The 27,985-nt window shown below is 45.1% G+C and overlaps 1 protein-coding gene and 1 pseudogene across 2 annotated transcripts in view; one reads left to right on the top strand and one right to left on the bottom strand.

Moving 5' to 3' along the window:
• The window catches only part of TRAP1 (TNF receptor associated protein 1), a 29,295-nt gene extending 4,513 nt beyond the window's left edge, over positions 1-24,782 (bottom strand). Inside the window, exons 1-14 of one of the 2 annotated variants that reach the window (XM_085860788.1) lie at positions 24,315-24,782; positions 15,184-15,327; positions 14,132-14,214; positions 11,601-11,750; positions 11,090-11,161; positions 10,843-10,997; positions 8,302-8,411; positions 7,409-7,482; positions 6,341-6,496; positions 4,606-4,726; positions 3,507-3,576; positions 3,178-3,325; positions 2,896-3,081; positions 2,646-2,784 (exon numbers count right to left, since the gene is read on the bottom strand). In XM_085860788.1, coding sequence (XP_085716914.1) covers positions 2,646-2,784; positions 2,896-3,081; positions 3,178-3,325; positions 3,507-3,576; positions 4,606-4,726; positions 6,341-6,496; positions 7,409-7,482; positions 8,302-8,411; positions 10,843-10,997; positions 11,090-11,161; positions 11,601-11,750; positions 14,132-14,214; positions 15,184-15,327; positions 24,315-24,450 — 1,744 coding nt within the window. In that variant the 5' untranslated portion in view covers positions 24,451-24,782. The remainder of the gene's footprint in view (positions 1-2,645; positions 2,785-2,895; positions 3,082-3,177; positions 3,326-3,506; positions 3,577-4,605; positions 4,727-6,340; positions 6,497-7,408; positions 7,483-8,301; positions 8,412-10,842; positions 10,998-11,089; positions 11,162-11,600; positions 11,751-14,131; positions 14,215-15,183; positions 15,328-24,314) is intronic. The other variant, XM_085860789.1, reaches the window with a different exon arrangement.
• On the top strand, positions 75-1,290 carry LOC147009776 (uncharacterized; annotated as a pseudogene).
• Positions 24,783-27,985: the final 3,203 nt, after the last annotated feature.

The raw sequence follows: 27,985 nt of genomic DNA, 5'->3' as shown, positions 1-27,985 counted from the left end.
CGATCCAGGGTCATTTGAGTCACTACGCAGCTACCACTGAGAAGATCATGGTCTTTGACAAGTACCAAGATGTCTCTGCGAAGGACCATGAGAGAATGCGCCGGGCTGGTGATATTATCATCGACTACGAGCTCTCCATTGCCAGTCCTTTACCTAAACGAGATGTCATCCTAAAGAGCAAGAACAACAAGCGGAGGCTGGCGAGCATGTTGTACAACTTCACTGTTGACGATAATGCAACGATGGATACTCGCGACGATGGTGCATTTGGTCATGACGAAGCAGACAGCACCATGATTTCCTATGTCCTTGTGGCAGCCATCTCTGGAAAGGGTGTTATACGCGTACTTAGTGATGACACTGATGTGTTTGTTCTGTTGCTGTATTGGGTGTATCGGGCAGACCTACAGTGCAAAGTACAAATGGAGCGTTGGGATGGTACAGTCCTAGATACCAATGCAACCTGTGCTGACCTAGGGCCAAAATGTTTGCAACTCCTTGGCGTGCACGCCCTCAGTGGGTGCGACAACCTCATATCCGTATGGCAAAGGCAAGATCGGCGCACTAAAAACTTTGCTGGCAGGGAACTTCCCGGGCTTGGCTGATGTGCTGGGTGAGGTGGGCACCACAGAAGCTGATTTGCTGGAAGCAGCAAAATCTTTCTTCCTCGCTCTGTATGGTCAGGTACCGGGAACTTCTATGGAATCTGCTCGCTTTACGCTATTCACCAAAAAGTAGAAAAGTCCCAAAGTGATGGCCCTTCCTCCAACAACGACCAACTTGTTACAACACGTGTTGAGGGCTCATTTGCAAGTGATGTTGTGGAAAGCGGCAGACCACCAAGCTCCACCCGATGATTCAGCTGATCTCACAAAATTTGGATGGGAGATTCAGGATAATATCCCTGTTCCTGTCACTGCTAACGGTGACCCGGCACCGCCAGAGCTAATTGACGTGATCCGGTGTCAATGTAGGGCACAGAGTACAAAGTGTATCACTGAGGCGTGTGGCTGCCACAAAGAACATCTTTCATGTACGTCATACTGTAACTGCTCTGGTGAAGGTGGCTGCTGCAATCCGCACTCAAAGAGAAGAGATGTTCAAACTACCGATGAGGCGTACGTTGATATGGATAAGGCTTATGAGGATGACGTAGATGAGGAGGATGATGTAGATCAGGATGTTGGGAAAGAGAATTTTGACGAGGGTGCCGATCAGGAGAGCGAAGGCCAGGAGGATGAAGATGGTCTTTCTGATCCTGATTATGAGTGGGAGCAAACAGAAATTTGATTCAGTTGGAGAAGATGACAATTATCGTCTTATTGTATAATTTTACACTTATGTAATTGTGAATACCCAGCTTTTGTGACATGTTACTGATATTTTTTCACATGAAGAAAACATGAATAAAGTGAATCGTTAATGTTCATCAAGTTGATTCAATTCGCTGTCCACCCCGAGATCAAATTTAACCTTTATCTGACCTTCAACGTGTGAGATAGACCTGTAATCGAAGGAATAACATCAGAAATGGATTTTACATACATTAAAAAACCTGAAAAGAGGTGTTACACACCATTTTAGGACAAGTGGGTAAAAAATTAAATTATCGAGATGGTGATCGGTAGCCATCTTGGATTATGCAAATTACCAGAATTGCGCAAAGTTGCCATTTGGGCAACCAAGCTCGAATTGTTCTGGGACCTCATACGATTCCAAATAAAACATTAAAAAAAATCATAGGAAAGGACATTTCTAGGTTTGGTATTGAACAGATAGAAACGTCAAATTGACGATTGGGGCAAAATCGCAATCTCCATCAGTAGGTTTAACCAGGTACCTAATCCCATATCTGCACTGCAAAGTTTTGTGACAATTGATTCGTATAACGCAACCAACTTGATGACCCCCTTAGCAGTTGTGGGTATGGAGGCCTAGTGGTGAGGACAACGGAGTAACAGGCAAGTAACTACCTGGTAATGTTTTCAGCCCGTTCGCACATGAAGAATGAATTAAGGTTGCATCACCACATTTACAGGTTGGGCTGGCAGAATAGCTGAGAGGTATGCGTCTTCACTTGTGAGCCATCCAGCCTGGGTTTGAATCATGACAACTATAAACTGTCACTCTGGTGTCTAGGATGCAGGGCAAGGCATCAATGTGTGGGTCCATCCATTGGATGGACATGAATCTGGAGGACCCATCTACCAGCATTGGTCGTTGACGGACGTTAAATATCCCATGGTGTCTTTCATGAAGATGAGGCGAGTTATCGCCAGCACCCTGAACAAATTACAAGTTCCTGCTCTCACCTATTTAGTGGAACGTCAGGGCTGGGCCAGCCAGTTTGTGAAAGACTTGGGCCAGACTTTCTCTGGCTGATCCCATGACAATGTTTGAATATTTGAGGCCGTGACAGAACACCAACAACATTTACTGGCTATACATCACATTTCACCTCGAGGAAATAAAACAACAGAAAAAGTTAAAGATAAGTTGATTTCTGTTCTGTTGCTCAGTTTGTGAGACTTCCCTTTAAAGATTTGGATTCAAAAGCTTCTGAAGCCTGGAATAATCTTGGGAGAATTACCCTTTTCTGCCAAGCAAATTCCAAAAACTGCAGTATCTGAACAAGGAAGACTGACCAGGCATTAGATGCTCAAACTTTTCCTCTTTGAAGTGATCAACCGCAATGTCCGTCTCCACAGATACCAACTTGTTCCTCAAGAACTGATCGAGCCGGAGCAGCACAAGCTCATCAAACTGATCATAGCAGAACAGAACCTGGCCGTGAAAGGGGTCGACGGATCAAGGTAATCAAAACAAATTACATAAATAATGTAAAAAAAAAAAATTCATCATCATCATCACTGTACGACAAAGTGTCCAACTTACCTCAATGTCCTTTCTTCTGACAGCCTCAAAATAAGGCGAAGTTTGTGCGAGGACGCGGCTTGGGGCACACAAATAGTGTATGTGGCGGGCAGAAGACTGCATGCGGCCCACGTACTCCATCAGCGTTGTCCTCTGACCGGGTTCCAGCGCAGAGCTCTCAAAGCGTAAAAGCCTGGCGACGTCCTCCTTTAATGGTGACAAGTTGTACGTCATTGTGGCAAATGTCGGGGCTGGATTCATCGTATAATACACGCCCAAGTCCACGTCAACAAAGGAACCGACCTTGACCTCCTGCTCAGCTGTTGTGACGACACCTTCGCGGATGTACACACCGTAGTCATCGTAAAACGTGTCAAACTTTTCAGGATCCTTGCGCATCTGCTCCAAGAGAAACTTCACAAGGCGTCGTTCCAAGACATCCCGGAGCTTCCTGCAAGACATGCCATGCTCTTTCAATTGTACACAGTTGGTGACTCTATTCGTCCATTACGTGAAAGCCATACCTGCATTCTAATTAATTACATTACAATAATATGACGTCTACTACACAGCTGCTTAACTCAGACCAAGAGTTTCCGCGAGGTACAAGCAGAGGTAGAGAGATACTGTACCTGATGAGTGTGTTCTGCTGGAGAAGTTCCCGACTGAGATTGAGTGGAATGTCTTCACTGTCCACCACCCCTGCACATGACAGAAACCCCAAGAAGAAGAAATGTAGAGCCACAACAAGCCAGGCAAGCACCAACAAACAAAATAACATGTCATCACCAATTTCACAGAAATAATACTTGTATTATTGAATCGGTCTACAGCACAGATATTCAGATGATATGTAGAGTAGGGTTGCTCATTTTCTTATGAACAGGAAATCTGTTCAACCTTTTTGTATCCAAGGGTGTTGTAGCCCATTTCAGTATTTGCCGTTCTCCAATGGGTTCTCTTCCTAATTGGCTGGAAAAGGGTTCCCTTCCAAATGGGTGGAACAGGTGTTCCCTTTCAAACTATAAATAAAATACAGTAAAACACTTAAATATTGCAGATTTGAATATCACAGGTTTGACCAATCATGGGCAACCTCTTTAAATGTGCCAAATTAGTTATTGTGGGGATTAATTTTGACCAATCGTGGTTTTTCAGTGAAGCTGTGATGGTTATCTCGCACCGCGAGCCTTTTGTTTTTTCTCGTGCACACCGTTAATAATGGCGTTGAAGCGTAAAATGATGGACAAAAGTGATTATTTTATTTAAATTGAAGTATATATTTGAACACTGTGCAGGGTAACGTGTTCTTATGAACTCTCTCGTTTCAATTGTGATGTGTTTATTTTTGGCTGCCACGACACAGAAATAATACCTGTATTATTGATACATAATACCTTCCTCGACATTTTCTCGAATTCGAGGAATCTAACCCCTTTTTCCCCATAGACTTTTGGTTTTAACTTTCACGCTTTTGAATATTGCGGCATTTTCTAGGAACAGAACCCCGCAATATTTAAGAGTTTACTAGACAGTGAGTCTCGTCTCGTGAAGGTGGCGTAAATGCTTCTTGAAAATAAATAAAGCAGAGAAGCTTTGGACCCATGTCTGATAGCGTGCACATCATCAAATCACACTGTTATGACAGTTTGAAAGTAGGTTAAGAACATAAAGCAGTTAGAGGAACACAATCACAAATAAGCTCATCAAGAAACTGAGTCACTGGCTTACCGTGGAGAAAGCGCAGCCAGTGGGGCAAGATGTCGGTTGCTTTACTCTGCACTAGAACCTTACGACTGTAGAGACTCACTGAACTCCCAGCCTCTCTGCTCAGATCGAACACGGTGGGTTTCTGCACTCACCGACGGATGCACATGTATACATTCGTCTTTGCTTATACACGTAATCCCACAAAGCCACTGAGCTGTTAAATAAAATAAAACAAATCCAATTTCTAGAAGGAGCTGATACTTTAGGTCCCCCGCCTTGTGGGTGGTATGAGGAAGACATCTGTGTAATATTAAAGCTAAATTGTGAATGTTTTTTGAAATATCGCGCACACAAGCCGAGTTGCCAATAGAGTTGCCGTGGCAAGAGAATTCAGCCAATCACAGCCATGATATAATCAGGTTGAGGTAATGTCATGAGAAATATATATATATATATATATATATATATATATATATATATATATATATATATATATATATATATATATATATATATATATATATATATATATTTCGGCACGCCCCCTTCTTTGTTCCACCATCAGATTTTTGTTACTGCATGAAATGAAACAAGATTTGGCACATATACTAATGATATTATTGTCTTCCTTAAGAGGCCCCTCAAAATTCGTTTTGATGCATTTTCACAAACTCCAACTGATTCCATTCAAATTCGGTACGATTATGGCTTTTGGTCCAACTTAAGTTGGCTATAAATTTTTGGTGGCATCCAATTGGCTATAAATTTTTTCCATAACACTTCCGATATTCGAAAAAAATCGATAAATCGATATCCCTTATGGGATTTTCCATTCAAATCCACTCAAGTTTAAGGTCTACGGGGGACGCAAATTTCCACTTTGCCCCGGGCGCTGTTTACCTCCGCTACGCCAAGCTGTTAGGGTTTGGGTTAGGGTTAGTGTTAGGGTTAGGGTTAGTGTTAGGGTTAGGGTTAGCTGTTAGGGTAAGCCACGCTAACACGAACCCTAACCCTAACCCTAACAGCTAACCTTAACCCTAACCCTAACAGCTAACCTTAACCCTAACCCTAACAGCTATTCAGGAAATTTGCAAGAAAGCCTGGGCAACGCCGGGCTATATTGCTAGCCCGAGCAACGCCGGGCTTTACTACTAGTGTATATATATATATATATATATATATATATATATATATATATATATATATATATATATATATATATATATATATATATATATATATATATATATATATATATATATATATATGAAAGCTAAATGTTCAACGGGTTTTGAAATATCGCTACACAAAATTGCATGGACGGATGATTGGTCGGTCGGACGGAGCTAATTTTCATGTTCCCTGTCTCTGACCTTGGCGGAGGGGCGGGGGACAAAAATGGAGAATTACTAGTTCTGATCATTATCAACGTTTTATTTCACATCCTTAAATGGAAAAATAGAATGCAGCGTTAAGGAGAAAATGCAACTTCAGGGAATTTACTTCCCGTCCACTAATGAATGTGCGACACATGACATCACACCTGTTTTGGTCAATTTGCTGCACCTTTTGCTGCCTAATAAAGCATTATTTTCATCGAAGGATGCAAAATGAAAAACTGCACAACTATTCAACCGATTAATTCCACTATTTTTGAAACTAGCCTTCCATTGTAGTCCCCTTCCATGCCCACACTCATAATGAAGTCAATCTCCACTATTTGCTTCCAAGCAATGACGACACATCATTATTTTACCTCCTCTGGGACATAAAAAATGCTGCGAATATTGACTGGCGCATCAGCACGATATAACAAGGTGTATCGTGGACGTCCTTGTGCCCTGCTCAAGAACCGGTAGAAGTCCTCATGCTGCTGCTCTCCGATCGATTTTGCATCTTCCATCCACAATGCCTTGGAGGAATCGACATGAAAACGACTGAGTCACATGAGCACAAAACATTGGACAGACCCCACGCCAACTCTCAACAGCAATGCGTCATAATAGGGAAATAAGTAATTCAAAAAATAAAAATTGATTAAATACTTACTCCATATGTCGAAACACAAACGCATTCTATAATCTCAATACAACTTGTTTTATTGTGTGTTCAAGGTCAAGGCTTGTGGACAGATCAGGACACTGAACAGATATGGATGCAACAGAACAAAAGGAACAGTAGAAAGAGGGGGAGGGGGTGGGGGGCGGGAACGGTCAGCTGTTCACCAACAGCAGGGTTGAGGATAAAACAGAGGGAGACTTGGACAAAAGGGAAGTGGGGAGGAAAGAAGCGAAGTGAAAAGGATGCACCGCATGGACAAGATGGATACAGAAGCAAATTCTCAGCAAGGAAAAACTGGAAATTTGGAAGGAGGTGGGCATGGGGATGCGGATTAACAGGGGGCAGAAAGGCTCATGGTTTTGGATGGGGTTAGGGTGAGTGGTGGTGAACAGCTGACTTGAAAACCTTTTCAGAACAAACAACAATGACAGAGCAATACAAAGGAGACATTTCTCTTGAATAGCCCTCATCCATTTCTCACGATACATCATGTCATGACAGATCAATATCTCTGCACACACACACACAATATTATTTATATATATATATATATATATATATATATATATATATATATATATATATATATATATATATATATATATATATATAAAACATAACATTACCTTATTCGGAAAGTACCCTTATTATTTTATCCCTCAAAATGCTGCGTATAAATTTAAAGCGTCAGAACATAGCAAATGATACGTTAAAAAAGATTCAACTTCAAAGCCAAAAGCCCAACGACTAACGTGTCTTTCACCTGCACGGTGTTGTGCCTCGTGCCGTTGAGAAAGATCGGAAATCCAATAAAATTGCTGTATTTCATCACGATTCCTGCAAGACAAAGGGTGACGAACGAATTGTTTTGTTTCATTTTATGAACCATCATCAAACAGTGCCTCACACCTCGTTCACACCATTAGCCCAGAATCATTCCCTTCCTACACTGCCCTGCCCTCCTCTAGACGGTTTTTGAGCTGCAGCCAAACACCAAGGTATACGATGTGCAAATCAGAGAAAGGATCCTCGGGATAACGAGGTGTAGGAGGAAATAACTCGTGCAGCACTCCCCACAATAAGGTCGAATGAATTGGCACTATGAAAGCAATAACAGCAGTAGTGGTAGTAGTAGTAGTAGTAGTAGTAGTAGTAGTAACATGTGGGTTGGAAATATCAGCAAACAACATAAACTTTAACTCTCGGAGACACTCATTTGCAAAGTGCAAACAAAGTATTTTCTCCCCAAAATCCATCCATCCATTCACTGGAACCACACTCTGTACAGAGCGTTGGTGCTGCCGAAGCAGTCGCCTGGGCTATTGGGCACAATCCTGGATGGGTCGCCACTCTGACGCAAGATACTCTAATGGCTCAATCATCCCAGCAAGCTGGTACTCATTTTGCCGACCTCGGAAGGATGACAGGCTGAGTCAACCCCACCTGGTATTGATTCAACAGCCAAGCGGGATTTGAACTCTGGACCCTAGGATCCCAAGCTCACTACCCTAACCATTAAGCCAATACTAGGCATTCCCCAAAATGGTTCGCCTATCGTGCCCTTCATTATAAACCGAGATGCTGAAGGAACCCTGAAAACTGAGATTTGGGAGAAGGAAGAAAGAAGTTATATTTTCAACAATCGTTCCTGCTCACCTTTGATCACATCCTCACTGGAGAACTCCCGGCTTTCAGGCTTGAGGTGAAGAACCACCTTGGTGCCGACTTCACCACCCGCAACCTCTGCCACCTGATAGCTTCCTAAGCTGAGTTGCATGAGGAGCATAAAGGATGGATGAGGTAGAGGTGAGGACATCACATTGGACAATAACTGACAAAATATAATTATCAAAAAAAGGAGAAAATAAGCAAAAAAGCACTCCCAGCTGAGCACTTGTGACCTCAGGTTAAAAACTCGAATGCATCATTGATTTCAACGTCAAGGCAACGATATGTCTGGGTGGATTTTACTGTACACTATGGTGTTTAAACTTCCATTGGGATTCCTCGTAGAAATTGCGTCAAGAAAAGGAAGTGACCCATCCTGTTCGTCGACACAAGTAAATATGATGGAAGAAAACGTTCCACTGATGGCCCCCTGAATTGTATCAACAGCCATGCTAGGACAGATGACAAAAGTGCAAGTAACGCAACAATACCTTAAGGGACCGAGCGTCATATTGCGGCCAAACGCACATCGACAGTCCAACCTCCGCTCCTCTCCCGGCCGAATACCTTGATCTTGCCCTAAACAGTACTTATTTTGCCATGTGAGAAGTGCAAAGGGGGGTCAAGCAATTGAGTAACTGTGTCTGTCAGTCTACTGACATCAGTCTATGATGAAATAACTATTTCAGTTCAATTGAATTATGCGTTTTGAATCCTATAGAACATGAATCGCAACACAACTCGGAACACGAACCTGCAGCTTAGCAGTACTTTTGCTCAGAATATGGCAAATTGCATGGAGTAACATAATTTTTTTACTCTGTCTATCTGTCTGTCTGACTGACAGTCAAACAAGATTGAAAATAATTCCAAACAGGAAACTTACTGTTTTTAGGGACGTCATAAAGGACACAAAGAATAGGCACGAAGAACTAATTTAACGTGTTAAATAGGGTGGTGTAAAAGATGCTGCATCAACGGTGGTAAACATACGGAAATGTTTTTTTTTTTTCTGCAACCTTTAAAACTGTATTGTATTTCTATTGAATTGTATACGTTAACACTGGAGAACACAAATTGCCTTGTTGGCGCTTCCAAACACCTCAAGCTTTGCAGTACTTGGGCAAAATATTACATCATCTTGATCAATCAAATTTTGCCACTCGCGCTCTCAGCATTGGGGAATATCGAGATTCAAACAAAATTATGGCTTGTAGGAAATATAGATCGTGTTCAGAAATTCAGAGCAAGAGTTTAAAAGACCCTTCCCTTGACTTTTCTCTGAAGACTGTGTGGGGTAAGGTGTTTTTATTTTATTCTATGGAAATCGCCACGAGCAAGGCATAACGCCACTATCTGTAAAAGGGCTACAAAGAAAAAGAAGAGCAAAACTGGCAAAAACTTCACCTCGTCCTGAAACAAGGAAACCTCTTCACAGGGACCACTGTGTAGGAGGGGGTAACTTGGCCAGGTGGAAAAATAAGTTATTTAGGAGACACCATCTCCGTACTGGATAGCCGTTGGTTCCTGAAGGGAGTTCATCCGTCCTTTGTCAGGTGTTGTTTTTCATCCTGGCAGGGTGTCACAGTCACCCTCCCCACTAGCAAAGCCAGTGAGGGGTGTCGGTTCAGTAACAGACAACCCGACGATACGGCAGGTAGCACTGGGTTACATGTTACCGGTGGTGGTCCCAAAAGACTGACCTGACAAAAGGTTCTATGAAGCTTTTGTTAGGTCAATCTTTTGTTCAAAAGGTTTGATGTTCTATGAAGCCTCTAGTTTGCTTATTTGTTATTTACACAAGATTGAGGCTCATAAAGAGTGAAGTGATGGGGGTAAAAGAAAGCAAAGAACTGTGAGTGGGGCAACAGTGAGCAAGGGAATGCATGAAAAAACAGCAAGGCAGAAGAAAGAGAGTAGGGGAGTAAGCAAAGAAACCTGCGAGTAAGAGGATTCGGATAAGTTGGGTTAATGGGGGTAGTAAATGTCACGGGTATGGATGGAAGATGACTTGAGATGGCGGTGTACCGCCTGCTTGAAGCCCTGGACAGAAGAGGGGATCTGAACATTGTCAGGAAGGCAGGTTCCACAGAAGGGAGTCCAAGAAAAAAATATACCATCAGAGATGGGGAAAGACCCGCCATTGAAAAATAATTGAAATCAGATAAGCGTTTTTCCATTTATTACAAAAAACATTTTTTTCAAGATGGCCGCCCCAGTCGGCCATCTTGGATGCGGCCACGCCCAAAATCAATAGGGTTCTTCCTTTTCAGGTGGTACATGTGTGACCCAAATTTCAAATCGATATGGCGAACAGTTTATGAGTTATCGCACTCACAGCTATAAATGTTGACGTGCCAGCCGGACGGACGACCCGGGCGACAACAATATCCCCCTTCCGCCACGCGGCGGGGGATAAAAACGGAAAAGAAAGAAGACGCGCGTGGAGGAAAGCATTTCAGGTAGAACATGTGAATCAAAGTATCATCATTCTTTGCTGATTGCAAATGCACCTTCACTCGGACTCACCCATCAGACGTCCACTTGTGACCCAACGCAGCATCGGGTGGTCGAGTGAAAACATCAACTTGGTTCGAAACCATGAACGCAGAATAAAACCCAACACCAAACTGCCCAATGACCTCTTGGCCTTCACCCGAGGTGCCAAGTTTATCCACGAAAGCCTAAAAGGGAAGGGAAGTTAAGGCTCCGAAATCAGCACAAGCATCGTCTGTTTTGAGGCGAACGTTCACACCGTCCACAAGAGCATGTCTACCTTAGATCCAGAGTGGGCAATGGTTCCCAGATTCTTCACAAGCTCCTCTTTCGTCATACCGACGCCATTATCCTGCAAATGTATGGGAGGGGAATCGTTTCCAGGTAACCAGAAAGATAATGTCAAATAAGATTATTTTGGGTTTAAAACAAGAGATAAAAATAAATTAAATAAAACTCTCAATAGTCTTACTTGAGTTACACTTTGTTCATGTAACTGTGATGGGCCATATCCATATTATACCATCCAAAAATGGTGGACATCAAATCCTCTTGCTCTCACCCCCTCTTCCCTACTCATGTCCTAAACATTCCCCTTGTCCTCCCTCAAATCTCCTTTCACTCTTCATAATCAAACATACCTTCCCTTAAAAAATAAATACCACACAGATGTTCAGTCCCTCATGCTAATTTTGCAAACATCTGTCAGAAACAGAATAAGGTTTCACGATGGACACAAAGACAAGAGGAGTTGAAGAGAACAAGGATAAACAACCCATCTTCAGACACACCTGTATTGTGAGAGTATTATCATGACGGTCGGTGGTCAGGTGGACTTCCAGCGAAGTCGTTTCTGCCTGATCAAGCTGGCCAGTAAGCTCGGATCTTCGCCGTCTCTCCAGCGCATCACTGGCATTGGACACAAGCTCACGAACAAAGACCTATAAGAGTAAAAAAAAATGACAGAAAAAAATATTAAACGTAAGAAAAAAAAAATAGGGGCAATACCCCTGGACACTCACCTGGTAGAATAATCATGCTGAGGAGCATGTCAACGTGACACGGAATCAGAAAAATGTACCAATGAACAAATGTTATCGCAATTACCTAATTTTTTTTTTGGTCTACCTCTCCCCCCTCCCATAAATTCCCTTCAACACCAATTTTTTGAATATTGTGAACAAACTTTGGTACATCATGGGTAATGAAGACGGTGGGAAAGTTTCATTGAAATTGTACGTGTAGTTTCAGAGAAGAAGTTGCAAGTATTTGTGGACGGACGGTCAACGCGCCATCCGAGAAGGTCCCCAGAACTACATTCCAGGTGAGCTAAAAACGAACAAAAGGTAACAAAACAGAGCAACACACACACACACACACACACACACACACACACACACACACACACACACACACACACACACACACACACACACACACACACACACACACACACACACACACACACACACACACATACACACACACACACACCCTATTTACACCCCTCAACTTTTTCACATTTTCTTGCCTTACAGCCTGATTTTAAAATGAGTTTAATTTAATTTTCTGTCACCAATGTACACAAAATATCCCATAATGACAAAGTGAAACATGTTTTAATAAATTTTTACAAATTAATTGAATATGAAAAGCTGAAATTTCTTGCTTCAATAAGTATTGAACAACCTGAGTCAATACCTTCGAGAAGCACCTTTGGCAGCGATTACAGCTTCGAGTCTTCCATGGGTATGTCTGTATCAGCTTTGCACATCTGTATTTGGGGATTTTCTCCCATTCTTCCTTGCAGATTTGCTCAATTCTGTCAAGTTGGATGGGGAGCGTTGGGGAACAGCAATCTTCAAGCCTTTCCAGATTCTCAATGGGATTCAAGCCTGGACTTTGGCCGGGCCACTCAAGGACTTTCACGTTCTTGTTCTGAAGCCATTGCAGTGTTGTTTTGGCTGTATGCTTGGGGTTATTGTCATATTGGAACATAAGTCTTTGCTGCAGTCTAAGGTCTTTTGCACTCTGAAGCAGGTTCTCCTCAAGGATTTGCTTGTATTTGGCTCCATTCATTGTTCCCTTGATCCTTACAAGTCTCCCAGTCCCTGCCGCTGAAAAGCATCCCAATATTTGCCTCATGCACTCAGTCTGTCTCGTGCCTTCTTGTAAACTCCAGGCATGCTGTCATGTGCCTTTTTCTCAGGAGTGGCCTCCGTCTGGCCACTCTCCCATAAAGCCTACATTTGTGAAGTGCTGCAGAGATTGTCGTCCTTCTGGCAGGTTCTCCCATCTCAGCCAAGGAACTCGGTAGTTATGTCAAAGTGGTCATTGGGTTCTTGTTCACCTCCCTGACCAAGGTCCTTCTTGCCCGGTTGCTCAGTTTGGTCGGACGGCCAGCTCGATGAAGAGTCTGGGTAGTTCCATATTCTTTTCATTCCCTAATGATGAAGCTCACTGTGCTCTTGGGAACTTTGAACACACTAGAAATTGTTTTATACCCTTCCCCAGATCTATGCCTCTTCACAATTCTATCTCAGAGTTCTATGGAAAGTTCCTTGGACTTCATGGTCGAGTTTCTGCTCTGACGTGCACTGTCAACTGTGGGACCTCATATAGAAAGGTTTGTTTGTTTCTAAATCATGTCCAATCCATTGAATTGGCCACATGTGGACTCCAATCAAGTTGTGGAGACATCTCAAGGATGTCCAAAGGAAATTGGATTCACCTGAGCTCAATTTGGAGTGTCATAGCAAAAGGGTTGAGTACTTATTGACTCAACACATTTCAGCTGTTCATTTTAATAAGATTTGTAAAAATTTGTGAAAACAAAATTCCACTTTGACATGATGGGGTATTATGTGGAGATTGGTGAAAAAAAACATTAAATTCAGGCTGTGAAAAAACAAAATGTGACAAAACGCGAGGGGTGTGAATACTTTCTGAAGGCATTCTATACAGGGTGGTGCAAAGCCGACTGACACATTTGGATATGCGATAATTCAAACACACGATGTTGATTTTCAAAACTTTCCATTTTATTATTTATGGCAGATAAGATCAGGAAGGTGGCCTCCACCAGTTGTAGTGCATTGTCTTCGAAAAATGGTCCCACAACCCCAAAAGTTCCCACCCCACCCCTCGGACAGGAGAGCGGTCTGAAATGTGTCAGTCGGCTCTGCGTCACCCTGTATGTATATATATATATATATATATATATATATATATATATATATATATATATATATATATATATACATATATTAAAACAGCAAGATTCTCGAAGCAAATAGCCTGTGCAGGTGAACATGAAATATACCTCTCTGTCGGAGTACAAAGATTTGGCAACGATGTCCAAAAGTCTTCTAGTTTCAGCCTGAAATTCATATGTCGATCCCTCTCCTATATGTCACAACATAAACAATAATTAATCATCACTACGAAGGCAATTATGGCAAAAAAAGCAAATTGAAAACATTACTACAAACCAATCTCCTACTACGACCGTGCTGCTGCTGCTGCTGCTGCTGCTACTACTACTACTACTAAAAAATCTATCTTAATGTCACCAATTATTCCCACCTCCTTTTGCGGTTGGCAGGGGAATGTTCTTTGGCCCAAGTCTTTCATGAATCGGCTAGTGAGGCTTGAGGTTCGACGAAAGATGATTTTGGCAGGGACTTGCAATTTGTTCAGGGTGCTGGTAATAACTTGACTCCTCTTTGTGAAAGAGACCGCAGGATCTTTAACATCCCTCAATGGGACACCCACCCAGCCCCACATCCATCCGATGGACGTCACCCAAATTAATGAATCGCCTTGCATGTGAAACACAAGGATGATATTTCAGAGCTGGGTCAGGATTCAAACCCAGGATAGACGGCTCAGAGATGAGTGCACATACCTCTCCATTATCCCACCAGCCCATAATCTGAGACAATCTCATTGAGTGCAAATGGCGAAATCTTCTCGTTTATCCTCTTTTGAAGTGAGATCAGATGTCGTTCAGCTAAGCAGCTCAACCTAACTCTAGAATACGGCTTGAGTAACCAAATATTTTCATTTATATTCGTTGTTCGTGCATTTCAACATTAACAAATCAATTTTCAGCCACAACTACAACACTTTGTGATTGGCCAGTAAGGTAAGGATCCATGGACTCAACCAATACCAAGCATGCAAGCTGACATGCCATATGAGTTGAATATAAAATCACCAATACGGTATCTAATGGGAGTGGAGCTTAAAATCTGCAATTTGTGAGTGAATGAAACAAACAACTCGCATTTTAAATGACCAATGAAAGAATGCCAAAAACGACTATACAAGGCATAGACATTAGACACACAAACGGACAGATGTACAACTGACCTGTCAATTCACTCAATTGTTCCTTGTCCTGTGAAATGGAAAGATCTTCTGACTGGTTTCCAGTTGCTTCTGATGCAACAGATTCTGTGCTGAAGAACGAAGCCACAGGGCAGATGCCATTTTGTTGTTGGGTCTTACGCATCGCTATTGCAGAAAGGGGATGAAGAGCGAGACATTTGGTTTGCTTACTTGACATACATACATATATAAATATATATATGAATTTGAAAAAGGCTTATCTGGCTAAACAGTTGCATAGACTCTGCCGATAAGGCATGAGCTGAGCAGAGATACAGGCCCTGACATCTCCATTGGATTGTCCAGCAGCCAATACCAGGAAAATAATTAAATTCTCAATTTCATATACCAGCCCACCCCAGAGAGAGAACATCCAGACTGGTGTGTGTGTATGTATATATATATATATATATGTATATATATATATATATATATATATATATATATATATATATATATATATATATATATATATATATATATATATACAGATATATATTGTCGCGAATTCTGGCCCGTCCGGCGTGCGATCGGCCGCTTGACTCGAATGGCGACCGAGTCGCCCACCGGAACGGACAATTCAGTCGTGACCCTCTTGGAATGACCGCCAGGAGCCAGTCACGGGTGGGGGTTTAACCTCAGCACAACCCAGTCTGCATTCTACCCGCGCGAAATAGGGTGAATCGCCGAATGTCGATATACCTAAGTACCCGCGCGGGTAGCATACTGAGGAGTTGTACCACGCCGCAGGTCGACTTCTGGGACACGAACCGCTTAAGCAGCTCGTTCCGTGCTGCAGAGATAACGGAGCGGAGTTATCGTCGACCTCGACGGTTCAGATTATTTACCGGGCGTTTTAAACCCACTATCAATCCCTGACGTGATGCAAGATGGAACTTTCAACGGAGGAAAGGACGAAGCGAAACGGGAGAACAATTGGACAAGCACATTTAATGCGCGACACACGGAAGCACGTATTTACAGCAAAAGAAAGCAGGGAAAGAGTTAAAACCGAATAAGCAATTATTCACAGCACAGTCACTTACACTATTCTACTTTACAGGACACGGCGCCACACCATTCAATACAAAACCCAAAATAAATGATTGAAAGAGCGTGACCGTAGGGAGCTCCCCGAGCTGGTGTCCACCGTGATCCGGCTCCGCCAGCACTGCCGATCCCCTCAAGGCGCCCTCGGTCCGGAGCGACCCAACCAGCACGGTCCGGCGAGCGAGGTCTAGTCCGCGAGCCTCCGCGTCCGCTCGCGCTTCTACTCAGGAACTCCACTCAGCTCTCCGCGCTCGTGTTCAGCCTTTTCCGCCGAGCTCTCCTCACTCGCACGCGTTCGGCCTTTTCCGCCAAGCTCTCCTCACTCACTCTCTTTCGCATTCGGCCTTTTCTGCCGAGCTCTCCTCACTCGCTCGCGTTCGCGTTCAGCCTTTCCCGCCGAGCTCTCCTCACTCGCTCGCGTTCGCGTTCAGCCTTTCCCGCCGAGCTCTCCTCACTCGCTCGCGTTCGCGTTCAGCCTTTCCCGCCGAGCTCTCCTCACTCGCTCGCGTTCGCGTTCAGCCTTTCCCGCCGAGCTCTCCTCACTCGCTCGCGTTCGCGTTCAGCCTTTCCCGCCGAGCTCTCCTCACTCGCTCGCGTTCGCGTTCAGCCTTTCCCGCCGAGCTCTCCTCACTCGCTCGCGTTCGGCCTTTTCCGCCAAGCTCTCCTGACTCACTCTCTTTCGCATTCGGCCTTTCCCGCCGAGCTCTCCTCACTCACTCTCTTTCGCGTTCGGCCTTTTCCCGCCGAGCTCTCCTCACTCGCTCTCTTTCGCATTCGGCCTTTCCCGCCGAGCTCTCCTCACTCACTCTCTTTCGCGTTCGGCCTTTTCCCGCCGAGCTCTCCTCACTCGCTCTCTTTCGCGTTCGGCCTTTTCTGCCGAGCTCTCCTCACTCGCTCGCGTTGGCGTTCAGCCTTTCCCGCCGAGCTCTCCTCACTCGCTCGCGTTCGGCCTTTTCCTGCTGAGCTCTCCTCACTCGCTCGCGTTGGCGTTCAGCCTTTCCCGCCGAGCTCTCCTCACTCGCTCGCATTGGCGTTCAGCCTTTCCCGCCGAGCTCTCCTCACTCGCTCGCGTTCGGCCTTTTCCCGCTGAGCTCTCCTCACTCGCTCGCATTTGCGTTCAGCCTTTCCCGCCGAGCTCTCCTCACTCGCTCGCGTTCGGCCTTTTCCGCCAAGCTCTCCTCACTCACTCTCTTTCGCATTCGGCCTTTCCCGCCGAGCTCTCCTCACTCACTCTCTTTCGCGTTCGGCCTTTTCCCGCCGAGCTCTCCTCACTCGCTCTCTTTCGCATTCGGCCTTTCCCGCCGAGCTCTCCTCACTCACTCTCTTTCGCATTCGGCCTTTTCCACCGAGCTCTCCTCACTCACTCTCTTTCGCGTTCGGCCTTTTCCCGCCGAGCTCTCCTCACTCGCTCTCTTTCGCGTTCGGCCTTTTCTGCCGAGCTCTCCTCACTCGCTCGCGTTGGCGTTCAGCCTTTCCCGCCGAGCTCTCCTCACTCGCTCGCGTTCGGCCTTTCCCGCCGAGCTCTCCTCACTCGCTCGCGTTGGCGTTCAGCCTTTCCCGCCGAGCTCTCCTCACTCGCTCGCGTTGGCGTTCAGCCTTTCCCGCCGAGCTCTCCTCACTCGCTCGTGTTCGGCCTTTTCCCGCTGAGCTCTCCTCACTCGCTCGCGTTTGGCCTTTTCCGCCAAGCTCTCCTCACTCACTCTCTTTCGCATTCGGCCTTTCCCGCCGAGCTCTCCTCACTCGCTCTCTTTCGCATTCGGCCTTTCCCGCTGAGCTCTCCTCACTCACTCTCTTTCGCATTCGGCCTTTTCCCGCCGAGCTCTCCTCACTCGCTCTCTTTCGCATTCGGCCTTTCCCGCCGAGCTCTCCTCACTCGCTCGCGTTGGCGTTCAGCCTTTCCCGCCGAGCTCTCCTCACTCGCTCGCGTTGGCGTTCAGCCTTTCCCGCCGAGCTCTCCTCACTCGCTCGCGTTCGGCCTTTTCCCGCTGAGCTCTCCTCACTCGCTCGCGTTTGGCCTTTTCCGCCAAGCTCTCCTCACTCACTCTCTTTCGCATTCGGCCTTTCCCGCCGAGCTCTCCTCACTCGCTCTCTTTCGCATTCGGCCTTTCCCGCCGAGCTCTCCTCACTCACTCTCTTTCGCGTTCGGCCTTTTCCCGCCGAGCTCTCCTCACTCGCTCTCTTTCGCATTCGGCCTTTCCCGCCGAGCTCTCCTCACTCACTCTCTTTCGCGTTCGGCCTTTTCCCGCCGAGCTCTCCTCACTCACTCTCTTTCGCATTCGGCCTTTCCCGCCGAGCTCTCCTCACTCACTCTCTTTCGCGTTCGGCCTTTTCCCGCCGAGCTCTCCTCACTCACTCTCTTTCGCATTCGGCCTTTTCCGCCAAGCTCTCCTCACTCACTCTCTTTCGCATTCGGCCTTTTCCGCCAAGCTCTCCTCACTCGCTCTCTTTCGCATTCGGCCTTTTCCGCCGAGCTCTCCTCACTCACTCTCTTTCGCATTCGGCCTTTTCCGCCAAGCTCTACTCACTCGCTCTCTTTCGCATTCGGCCTTTTCCGCCGAGCTATCCTCACTCACTCTCTTTCGCGTTCGGCCTTTTCCCGCCGAGCTCTCCTCACTCGCTCTCTTTCGCGTTTGGCCTTTTCCCGCCGAGCTCACCTCACTCGCTCGCGTTTGCGTTCAGCCTTTCCCGCCGAGCTCTCCTCACTCGTTCGCATTCGGCCTTTTCCCGCCGAGCTCTCCTCACTCGCTCTCTTTCGCGTTCGGCCTTTTCCCGCCGAGCTCTCCTCACTCGCTCGCGTTCAGTCTAAAACTCAACTTCACTGTCCTTCACGTTTTCGTTCCGCCTCTTTTTCTTCAGCAAGCCCCGCCCCCTCTCAACTCCCGCACCTCCTTCCAGAACATGCTGGAAACTTTCAGAAGGAGGGGTCTTCCGCCCAATCGGCGACGCCCGCACCGCCGTGGCATTCTTTCTCTTCCCTTGCAGGGTGAAATCCACCGCGGCGGCACCATTCGTTCGGGGGAGGGGGGGACGGGGGCCGCCTGCTTTCCCTTGTCGAAGGCCAGGCCTCTGGCAACCGTGTGCCGAGTCAGAACGCGGTGGTTGTTGAGGTGGCGTGGTTTGGTGTGGTTGGTGCTGTGGTGGGGATGGCATGGTTGTTGAGATGCTGTTTGTTTGAAATAAAAGATAGAACAGAAAAATGGCTAACTCAAAGCATCGCAGCCCGGATGAATCACATAAATTCCCTCTATACAACGGGTTTGTGCTAACTACACAAGTACTTCCAGAGATATCTCACCTGAGGGCCCTTTATGGTGTAATGCGAATTTACACAGCCGTAACAATATATATATATATATATATATATATATATATATATATATATATATATATATATATATATATATATATATATATATATATATATATATATATATATATATATATCAGGGCAGGAATTTGTAATTTGTTCTGCATGTGTAGACAGCTTGCCAACTCTTCGCGAAGGACACCATGGGATATTTAACATCCACCAACTAATGCCGGCAGATGGGGGCATCAAGTTTAACATCCATCTGAGGGACCACTGATGAATCACCCTGCCTGTGAAACACTGGACTGATAGTATATACTTTATAGCTCAGTCGGGAATCAAACCCAGGCTACAAATCTTAGAAATGAGTGGGCATACTTTGAGGCCATCCTCTCAGTGCTATTCATACGTCAGGGTAAATTGATCAAATTATCAGTGATAACAGTCATATGTGTTTATTATTGTAAATTAACAGCCTTTATAAATGCACGTGAAACAAACTGCTTAAATAAATAACACGAATATTGCCAATCTAGACTCGAGAGTATCCGTCAATACTTCGTGTGTTCGCCCTTTGCCTTCTGAAGTAACATCACTCTTTTACAGTGAGGTTCAGCCTGTCACTTCCTGTAAATGACTAAAGGACTCCTGCAGGTATTTTAGTACCTTCTGCAGTTCTGTATGGTTAGTTGGGTTCCTCTTATGCTTTTCTCTGTTTCCAAGTAATCCCATATGGCTTCGATGGGACTTAAATCCAGAATCTGGGGGTGACTATTCTAACACTTAGAGCACACTTGCTCTAACCTTGCTCTCCAAATAATGTTTTACTGAAATGGAAGTGTGTTTTGGATCATCATCTTGGAATATGAATCCTCTTCCCATTAAACGATTTCCACAAAGAACGGCATGGTGCTGCAGTATCTGCTTGTACTTCTCTTTTTTTAGCGTCCCATTGATTTTAACAAGTTTTCTGACACCAAAAGCTGAGATGCAACCCTAGGCAGTCACAGAGCCTCCCCCATGTTTAACAATAGGCTCTAAACATTGTGTGTCGTGATGTTCTGCAGGCCTTCAGCATACGAACTGGCATCTCTTTGATCCAAAACATTCAAACTTCGATTCATCAGAACAGATTACCCGATTCCATTGTTCAGTGGCCCAATCTTTGTATTGCCTTGCAAATTTCACTCTTTTCACCTTATTCTGTGGTCTCAGCAATGGTTTATTTGCTGAAACTCTATCATGGAGACCTGCTGCAATCAGCCTTCGGGATCCTTCTGTGCACAGTACTGTACGAGACGTTAATGTTCAGGCCTGCTCTCATTTAATTTGTCAGCTGCTGATTTGATTTTCTTCTCCCGTGTAAGTTGAGAAACTTTAAGAGCTTGTCTTGCCTTGGGGAGGTTTTTCTGGGTCTTCCTGGCCTTTTCTTTTCTTGTACTGAGCCAGTTTATTTCAGGCGATGCAAAGTGCACCTCACACCCTTGGAGTAGATCTTTACCTTTTCTGCTATTTACCTCTGCCATTGCAGGTGGACGGAGGTGATGTTTTCACCCCTGTCTGTTCATCTATTTGTTTGTCTGTGAGCAGGATATCTCAAAAAAGTTGTGGACAGATTGGGTGTGTGATAAGGACAAATTGATTTGATTTTGATATAGATCGAAATCTGGATATGAGAATTTATTAATTTTATAAGTGATTCCTCACATTTGAGTGATGGGACCAAAACCGATATCTAGCACGAAATCTCAAAAAGTTGTGGATGAGTTATGACAAAACAAGGGGATGAGTTGGTTCGGTGACGAGAACAAGTGATCCAATTTTGATTAATGTCTGGATCCAGAGCTGGCCTATATAAGTAGGACACAATGTAAGCTCTTCAGCCTGACAGAGGTATGCGCTCTACCGAGAGCCGTTCTATTTTATCATGCTTTTCCCTTCTTCTCGCAGAGTATGGATCTTCACACACTGTTCTGTTGAAAGTTGCTTCCTTGGTGCAATTCTGAACCCACTCATAGACTTTCAAACAAGGGAACAAGCTGATGAAAACGAATTTCACATATTGACCAATTTGTAACTTTTCTTGTGGTTTCTTGTAATTCACATTCATGTAACTGGTGTTAATTATTGCACTTCAATAATTCATTATTATTTTCTGTACAAAAAAAAAATCAACAAACCGATTCCTGAATATTTTCTTTGCGGCAAGTGTATATTACGAGCACATGATAATATTACATGTAGAGCAAAAAGAAAACTTTCACATTTTTATTTTTCATACAAAGTCAAGGCTCATGGAATTTCCTAATTTATTTGACATACTTAACGGTAACTGAAATATTAAATTGACTTTCACAGAAATCTTAATGATTATCTACCGATATGGCACACTTTTAACTTCCCACAAATCGACACCTTCTTGAGGGGTTCAGCCGAGAGGGAAGTTTTAGCCCAAGCATTTTGGGAACATTTGGACAGGAATTCATAATTAGTTATGTGTGCTATCGATAACTCGCCTACTCTGTAAAATACACCGTGGTATGTTAAATATCCCCCAAAGACCAGTGCTGGTGGATGGTGCTTAAAAAGACATTCTGACCTCCTGAACATCTCAAAGACAAGCGTGCCTACTTCTACGTTGAGGCTATCCTTTCAGTGTGAAACCCTTCATCCTACATGTACATCATATATAGACATCCATTTACGTTGTCCAGATGTCAATTTATGCAAAAGTCTGACAACGAGCTTTGAATTGAGGCTTATACGAGCAAGGTACATCTTTGATGCAATATTGTTACGAATCTGGCAGCCATGAGCACTCAACATTTAGGTCCCATAGCTCAGTTATTTCGATAAGTAAATGTGGATAGATCGCTCCCTTTCCCCTATGTCTAATGGGAATTAAATGTTCATGTGCTGCGGAGTTATTTTGATAGTCAGGGTTTTCTTTTACATTTGTACATCACCAACTACAACTACAACAACACCTTCGCTCCATCCTGACGCCATAACGCTCACGGTGGGCGGAGTTCAAGAAGGACTTGGCATCTCTCTCGCCCAATCAGAGAGATGCGAGCGAGTTTGCCGTCGGCCAATGAGAAGCCAGGGCAGGACAATGTTACTCTTCCTGTTTGAGGGGTGGTCCGCCGTGATGCCCGCCATGCACCCCCCCTCCGGTCCAATCAGCAGACTTGGCACCCCTTTTGGCCAATCAAGGGGGGCGACGAGCGCATTTTGCACGCCAAAACCGTCCAGTGAGGGAGAGCGGGTTGGAGGAGGCGGCTCCTCCCCTTTGGAGAAGGGGTGAATAATTGTTCGGGCGATCCGTCTGGGAGCAGTTGGAGTTGGTTTTGGTCTGCCGAATCGCCCCGGATCGCCTGGCCCTGCCTGCTGGTGCTCGCTGCCTCGTCCGCGCTCGCGCTGGTTGGCGTCCGCCCTTCTTCCTCCGTCCCGGGTACTTGAAATGGCATCGTTGTTGTGGGTTCGAGTACCGCCGGTCCAGGATGTCAAAGACCACACGAGGTGGACAGGTCCAAGATAGCTCTGGTTTCTAACTCACCTGTCCTCGAGCTGGGGGCCTTTATTAAAGACCTGACGGGTCCGTGTGTGTGTGTGTGTGTGTGTGTGTGTGTGTGTGTGTGTGTGTGTGTGTGTGTGTGTGTGTGTGTGTGTGTGTGTGTGCCCGTCTTTAAGTAGCAACTGTATAAGTGCTTTTGCTTGTACATTGACTGCATTTCTTACAGTCGGATAATTCTGTTCTTCTGTGTTCCCCTCCCTGCCGCCTATTGTAAATAAATATCTCTTTTGTTGAATGTAGCAGCTCGTTTCTGAGTTTCTATCATTGGTTTGCAGCGCTGTGAATGGGAACTAGGAGGCTTCATTGTTGCCGTAATCGTGCAATCGGCCAGGGAGGAATCTGGAACTCTCCGCTCGGGGTACGGCTCGGTAATGGCCCAGATCGCGCAGATCCTGCCGAGGGTGAATTTCCCTGGTAGTTTGGACGATGTGGATATTTAGGTAAATTGAAATTGGCAATCGACCCTATCCCACGCGGTCGAGATATTGGCGATCTTCGGTCCAACAAGGGACCCGTCGGCTCCGGAGTTATCCGGGGTGACGACCTATAAATTCCAGGTGTTCGGTGGAGTCGACTCTACTGCTCCACATCTAGCGGTCGTGCTCGCCACCGAAACTCGGCCCCACAACACTATTACATGTGCACGCAAGGTCGTACGGCGAGATAGCACTTTGGGACCATCTATTTATTAGGTATGCACATAAAGTACATTTTCTCATTGCTCCTCACCCCCCTCACCACCCTCACGCACTCCTAACTCACCCCTTAACCCTCCTTCCCTCGTCTCTCTACTTCCTCTCTTTTCTATCTGATATCCTTTCATATTCTCACTTTGGCTCGTCCATACGTTCGTAATAAATAGACGCTCCTTGCTTGAAGCCTCCGTGTATGTCGGCCCAGCTCACGGCACGGTTGGTAAGTGCACACACTCAACCAAGCCGTGCGCGCTCGGCACGACTTGTGTGTGCACTGGGATGGGAGCACAAGGAACATCACGATGCAATGGGGATGACGGACATTGAAGCACAAACTGAGCCGTTTCTCCGTTTAAAACCCTGAGAATACAGTCTCTGTCCTCCAGTTATCCGTGATTCAGAGATGGAAGAAAGACCACGTGGGTTCGCGATGATACATACACCGAGCCGTGGTTCAGCCGTTTGTTCATCTTTATTTTACCTGAATATTTCTTCCTCTGGCGAGTCTGGCGAGGCGGGGGTTGCCAAGACCCCGACGCAGCCCCCCGGAGGAAGGTCCGGGTGGGCAGTGGAGACGCAACACCCAAACTCCGCACCACCCGCAGTACGCTCGCCATTACACACTCGCTCTCTCTCTCTCTCTCTCGATATCTCTTGTCCTCCTTTTTGATTACAATGGTGTTTCTCGATCGACGTATCTGATATTGTCAGACGCGAACGAGGAACAAAAACGATGTACTATTAAGGGGTAAATGAGAACCGTGAGGCCAATGTGGATAATAATTGATGAAGATAAATCTGCAAATTTTACCACTTTTTGTTTCTCCCTGAAATTATTAGTTCTGTATAAAATTCCTTTTTTAACAGCTATAAGTTTTTGTTTTTTTAACAATTTGGAGAACTGAGCCGAAAACCGAGCCGTGTAAAAAAAAATTTAGTCAGCGGGAGGAATCACATGCTCGCTAAACGAAAGCAGAGAATACGTCACTCGTTAAATAAACGAGGTTACGTAACTTCCGGTATTTTGTGTTGGTTGCGTCACTTCCGGTATATGTTTGCAGACGCCTTTCAGGACGAGGGTGGGAAGTTTTGATTACACCGTTTCAATGCCAGGTCATGGTTTCGACTGAATAACCTCCGATCGTGAATAATAATAATATCCAGTGTTTTACAAGGATATTTGACGCAAGAGGAGGTCATTTGGCCCATCATGCCTGTGATACATCCAAGACTGATTAAATCTTTGAGTTTATCGAGTTTATTTAACTCGCTGGTGGGAGGAGTGAAGAACAGTGGGACTGCTGCCCACAGGGACATATATAACCTGCGTTTTATAATTTTATTTGTGGGGGTGTGGAGATGGGAAAGATGAACAAACACCTTCATCTTTTGACGAGACCCCATGGCATGCATCATCACGACACGTGTACACAATCACCTATTCATACGTCATGCTACCTGTTAATTTGGTCTTGTGTTGCCATCCATCGGAACCTTTGTGGATTCACCTTATCACCGTGAGAGTTCCTGCTGACGTCACTTCCGCTGGCTCATGTTCACATTCTTTTTACTCCTTCCCCCCTCCCTCACATGATGTTCTTGGAATGAAGTCCTTAAGAAGTTCGTTCATGCTTGTATCGATCCAATCCAAACCCAGGAAGTTGCTCTTTGAACATACACCACCTCCCAGTATACTGTAAATGTCGGCCTCTCTCAAGGCTTCCACTGTTAGTGTACAGGTACCTATTCAATTCCAATGTAAACTGATCGACCACTGTATCTGCTGCCCCTGCCTTTCCAGGAAGTCCACAGTCCATCCCTGCCTTTCCAGGAAGTCCACAGTCCACCCCTGCCTTTCCAGGAAGTGCACAGTCCACCCCTGCGTTTCCAGGAAGTCCACAGTCCACCCCTGCCTTTCCAGGAAGTCCACAGTCCACCGCTGCCTTTCCAGGAAGTCCACAGTCCATCCCTGCCTTTCCAGGAAGTGCACAGTCCACCCCTGCCTTTCCAGGAAGTCCACAGTCCACCCCTGCCTTTCCATGAAGTGCACAGTCCATCCCTGCCTTTCCAGGAAGTCCACAGTCCACCGCTGCCTTTCCAGGAAGTCCACAGTCCAGCCCTGCCTTTCCAGGAAGTCTACAGTCCAGCCCTGCCTTTCCAGAAAGTCTACAGTCCACCCCTGCCTTTCCAGGAAGGCCACAGTCCACCCCTGCCTTTCCAGGAAGTCCACCCCTGCCTTTCTAGGAAGTCCACAGTCCATCCCTGCCTTTCCAGGAAGTGCACAGTCCACCACTGCCTCTCCAGGAAGTCCACAGTCCATCCCTGCCTTTCCAGGAAGTCCACCCCTGCCTTTTCAGGAAGTCTACAGTCCACCGCTGCCTTTCCAGGAAGTCCACAGTCCACCCCTGCCTTTCCAGGAAGTCCACAGTCCACCCCTGCAATTTCCAGGAAGTCCACAGTCCACCCCTGCCTTTCCAGGAAGTCCACAGTCCACATTGCCTTTCCAGGAAGTCCACCCCTGCCTTTCCAGGAAGTCCACAGTCCACCCCTGCCTTTCCAGGAAGTCCATAGTCCACCCCTGCCTTTAAGTAATTCTTCACCATTGAGAGAGATAGGGCCAAAAACGATATTGTACTGTATCGCATGATATTTCAAAAATGTATTGGGTCCGATATGTTCTCATGGATCAGGTATTACGTGGCGGTGGTATGCGCTCTACCGAGTGCCCTTCCAGTTTTTCATTCTGTGTTCGAACTCCTCCATGAGCCTCGACTATGTAATTATATATATATATATATATATATATATATATATATATATATATATATATATATATATATATATATATATATATATATATATATACATAACCATGCCCAAAGTGCAAACATCACGAATTGAATGTCATGGATCAATCCCCAGATATACAGTACTTACTTACACCCACTTTTTAAAAGGTCTACAGAATCAGAATTTTTTTTTTGATTATTGTGTTGATTTTTAAGGAAGAAACAGAAAACTGAACGTGGTTTTTAATTCTCATAATTTTTTGAGGTGTTACAATTTTAAAAAGCAAAAATTACAATCAGGTTCCACCCAAAAAAATTCAAGATAAACTGCCATGATGTCATCGAGGGGAAGATTGTCAGTCTGCAATGGATAATGGGCATGCAACGTGCTTCAAACTGGTCAGAAAGTGAATTTGACGAATAATTTTCTGATCAAGAATCTCCAGATTATGACGATTTTCAAAATCATAATGTAGAAGGTGCTGTCAGGACCACACATGGATGAACCGAGGTGGAGATGTCATCATGTAAGGGACGGGGCCAATCGAGCAGACACGGGCACCAAATAACACCATTAAAATCTACATTTCAAGCAATTTATTCAAGAAAAGAACAACGGTTAAGTGAAGCTATATCTATTAATGAAACCAAACATGATGATCTGATTGTGTGGACCATGAAGGTGGCAGGATGTTTTTGTACATTAATTGCAATTTAACCTTGACAGATTGTGTATTTTGCGAGTTTCTTGAACACATCACCTTCACCTCATCTTGCTATATGAAAAGGCAAATACAAGATACCAAAACTCATCAGGTTCTCAACCAAAAATTTCGGTATCACCACTTTATTTAACCAATATTCCCTTTGAAGTGAAAAATGTTATCTCTATGAATTGATCATCAATGTCAGCCATATTTAAATCCAAGATGGTTGCTCGAATAGGGGCATTTCAACTTGGTGCCCTCCCTAAAAAATGGTGATTAAAAAGGATGAACCCTGTTAGGATGTCATCACAAAGTGGGCTGAAGGGATGGCCTGGGCCTGAGAGGTACACACACTTGCCTCCAAACTGTCCCGAGTGGGGTTTGAATCCTGACCTAGCTATAAACTGTCATCCCGGTGTTTCACAGGAAGGGTGATCCATCCATAAATGTGTGTGCCGTCCCTCGAAGGGACATTAAACTTGGCTTCCCATCTGCCAGCATTAGGTGGTGGACGTTAAAGATCCCATGGTGTCCTTCACGAAAAGTAGGCAAGTTATCTTCAGCACCCTGAACAAATTACTGCCACAGCCAACAGGGGACCACTGCATCAGCGACACAGCCACACCATCAGCCAATGATGCTACCCCGCAGCCATG

This window comes from Eptatretus burgeri, chromosome 17 (assembly GCF_056783735.1).
Source record: "Eptatretus burgeri isolate ZD-2024b chromosome 17, Ebu_testis_v1, whole genome shotgun sequence".
In the NCBI taxonomy this organism is placed as follows: domain Eukaryota; kingdom Metazoa; phylum Chordata; class Myxini; order Myxiniformes; family Myxinidae; genus Eptatretus; species Eptatretus burgeri.
This window is presented reverse-complemented; position numbering and strand designations above follow the sequence as displayed.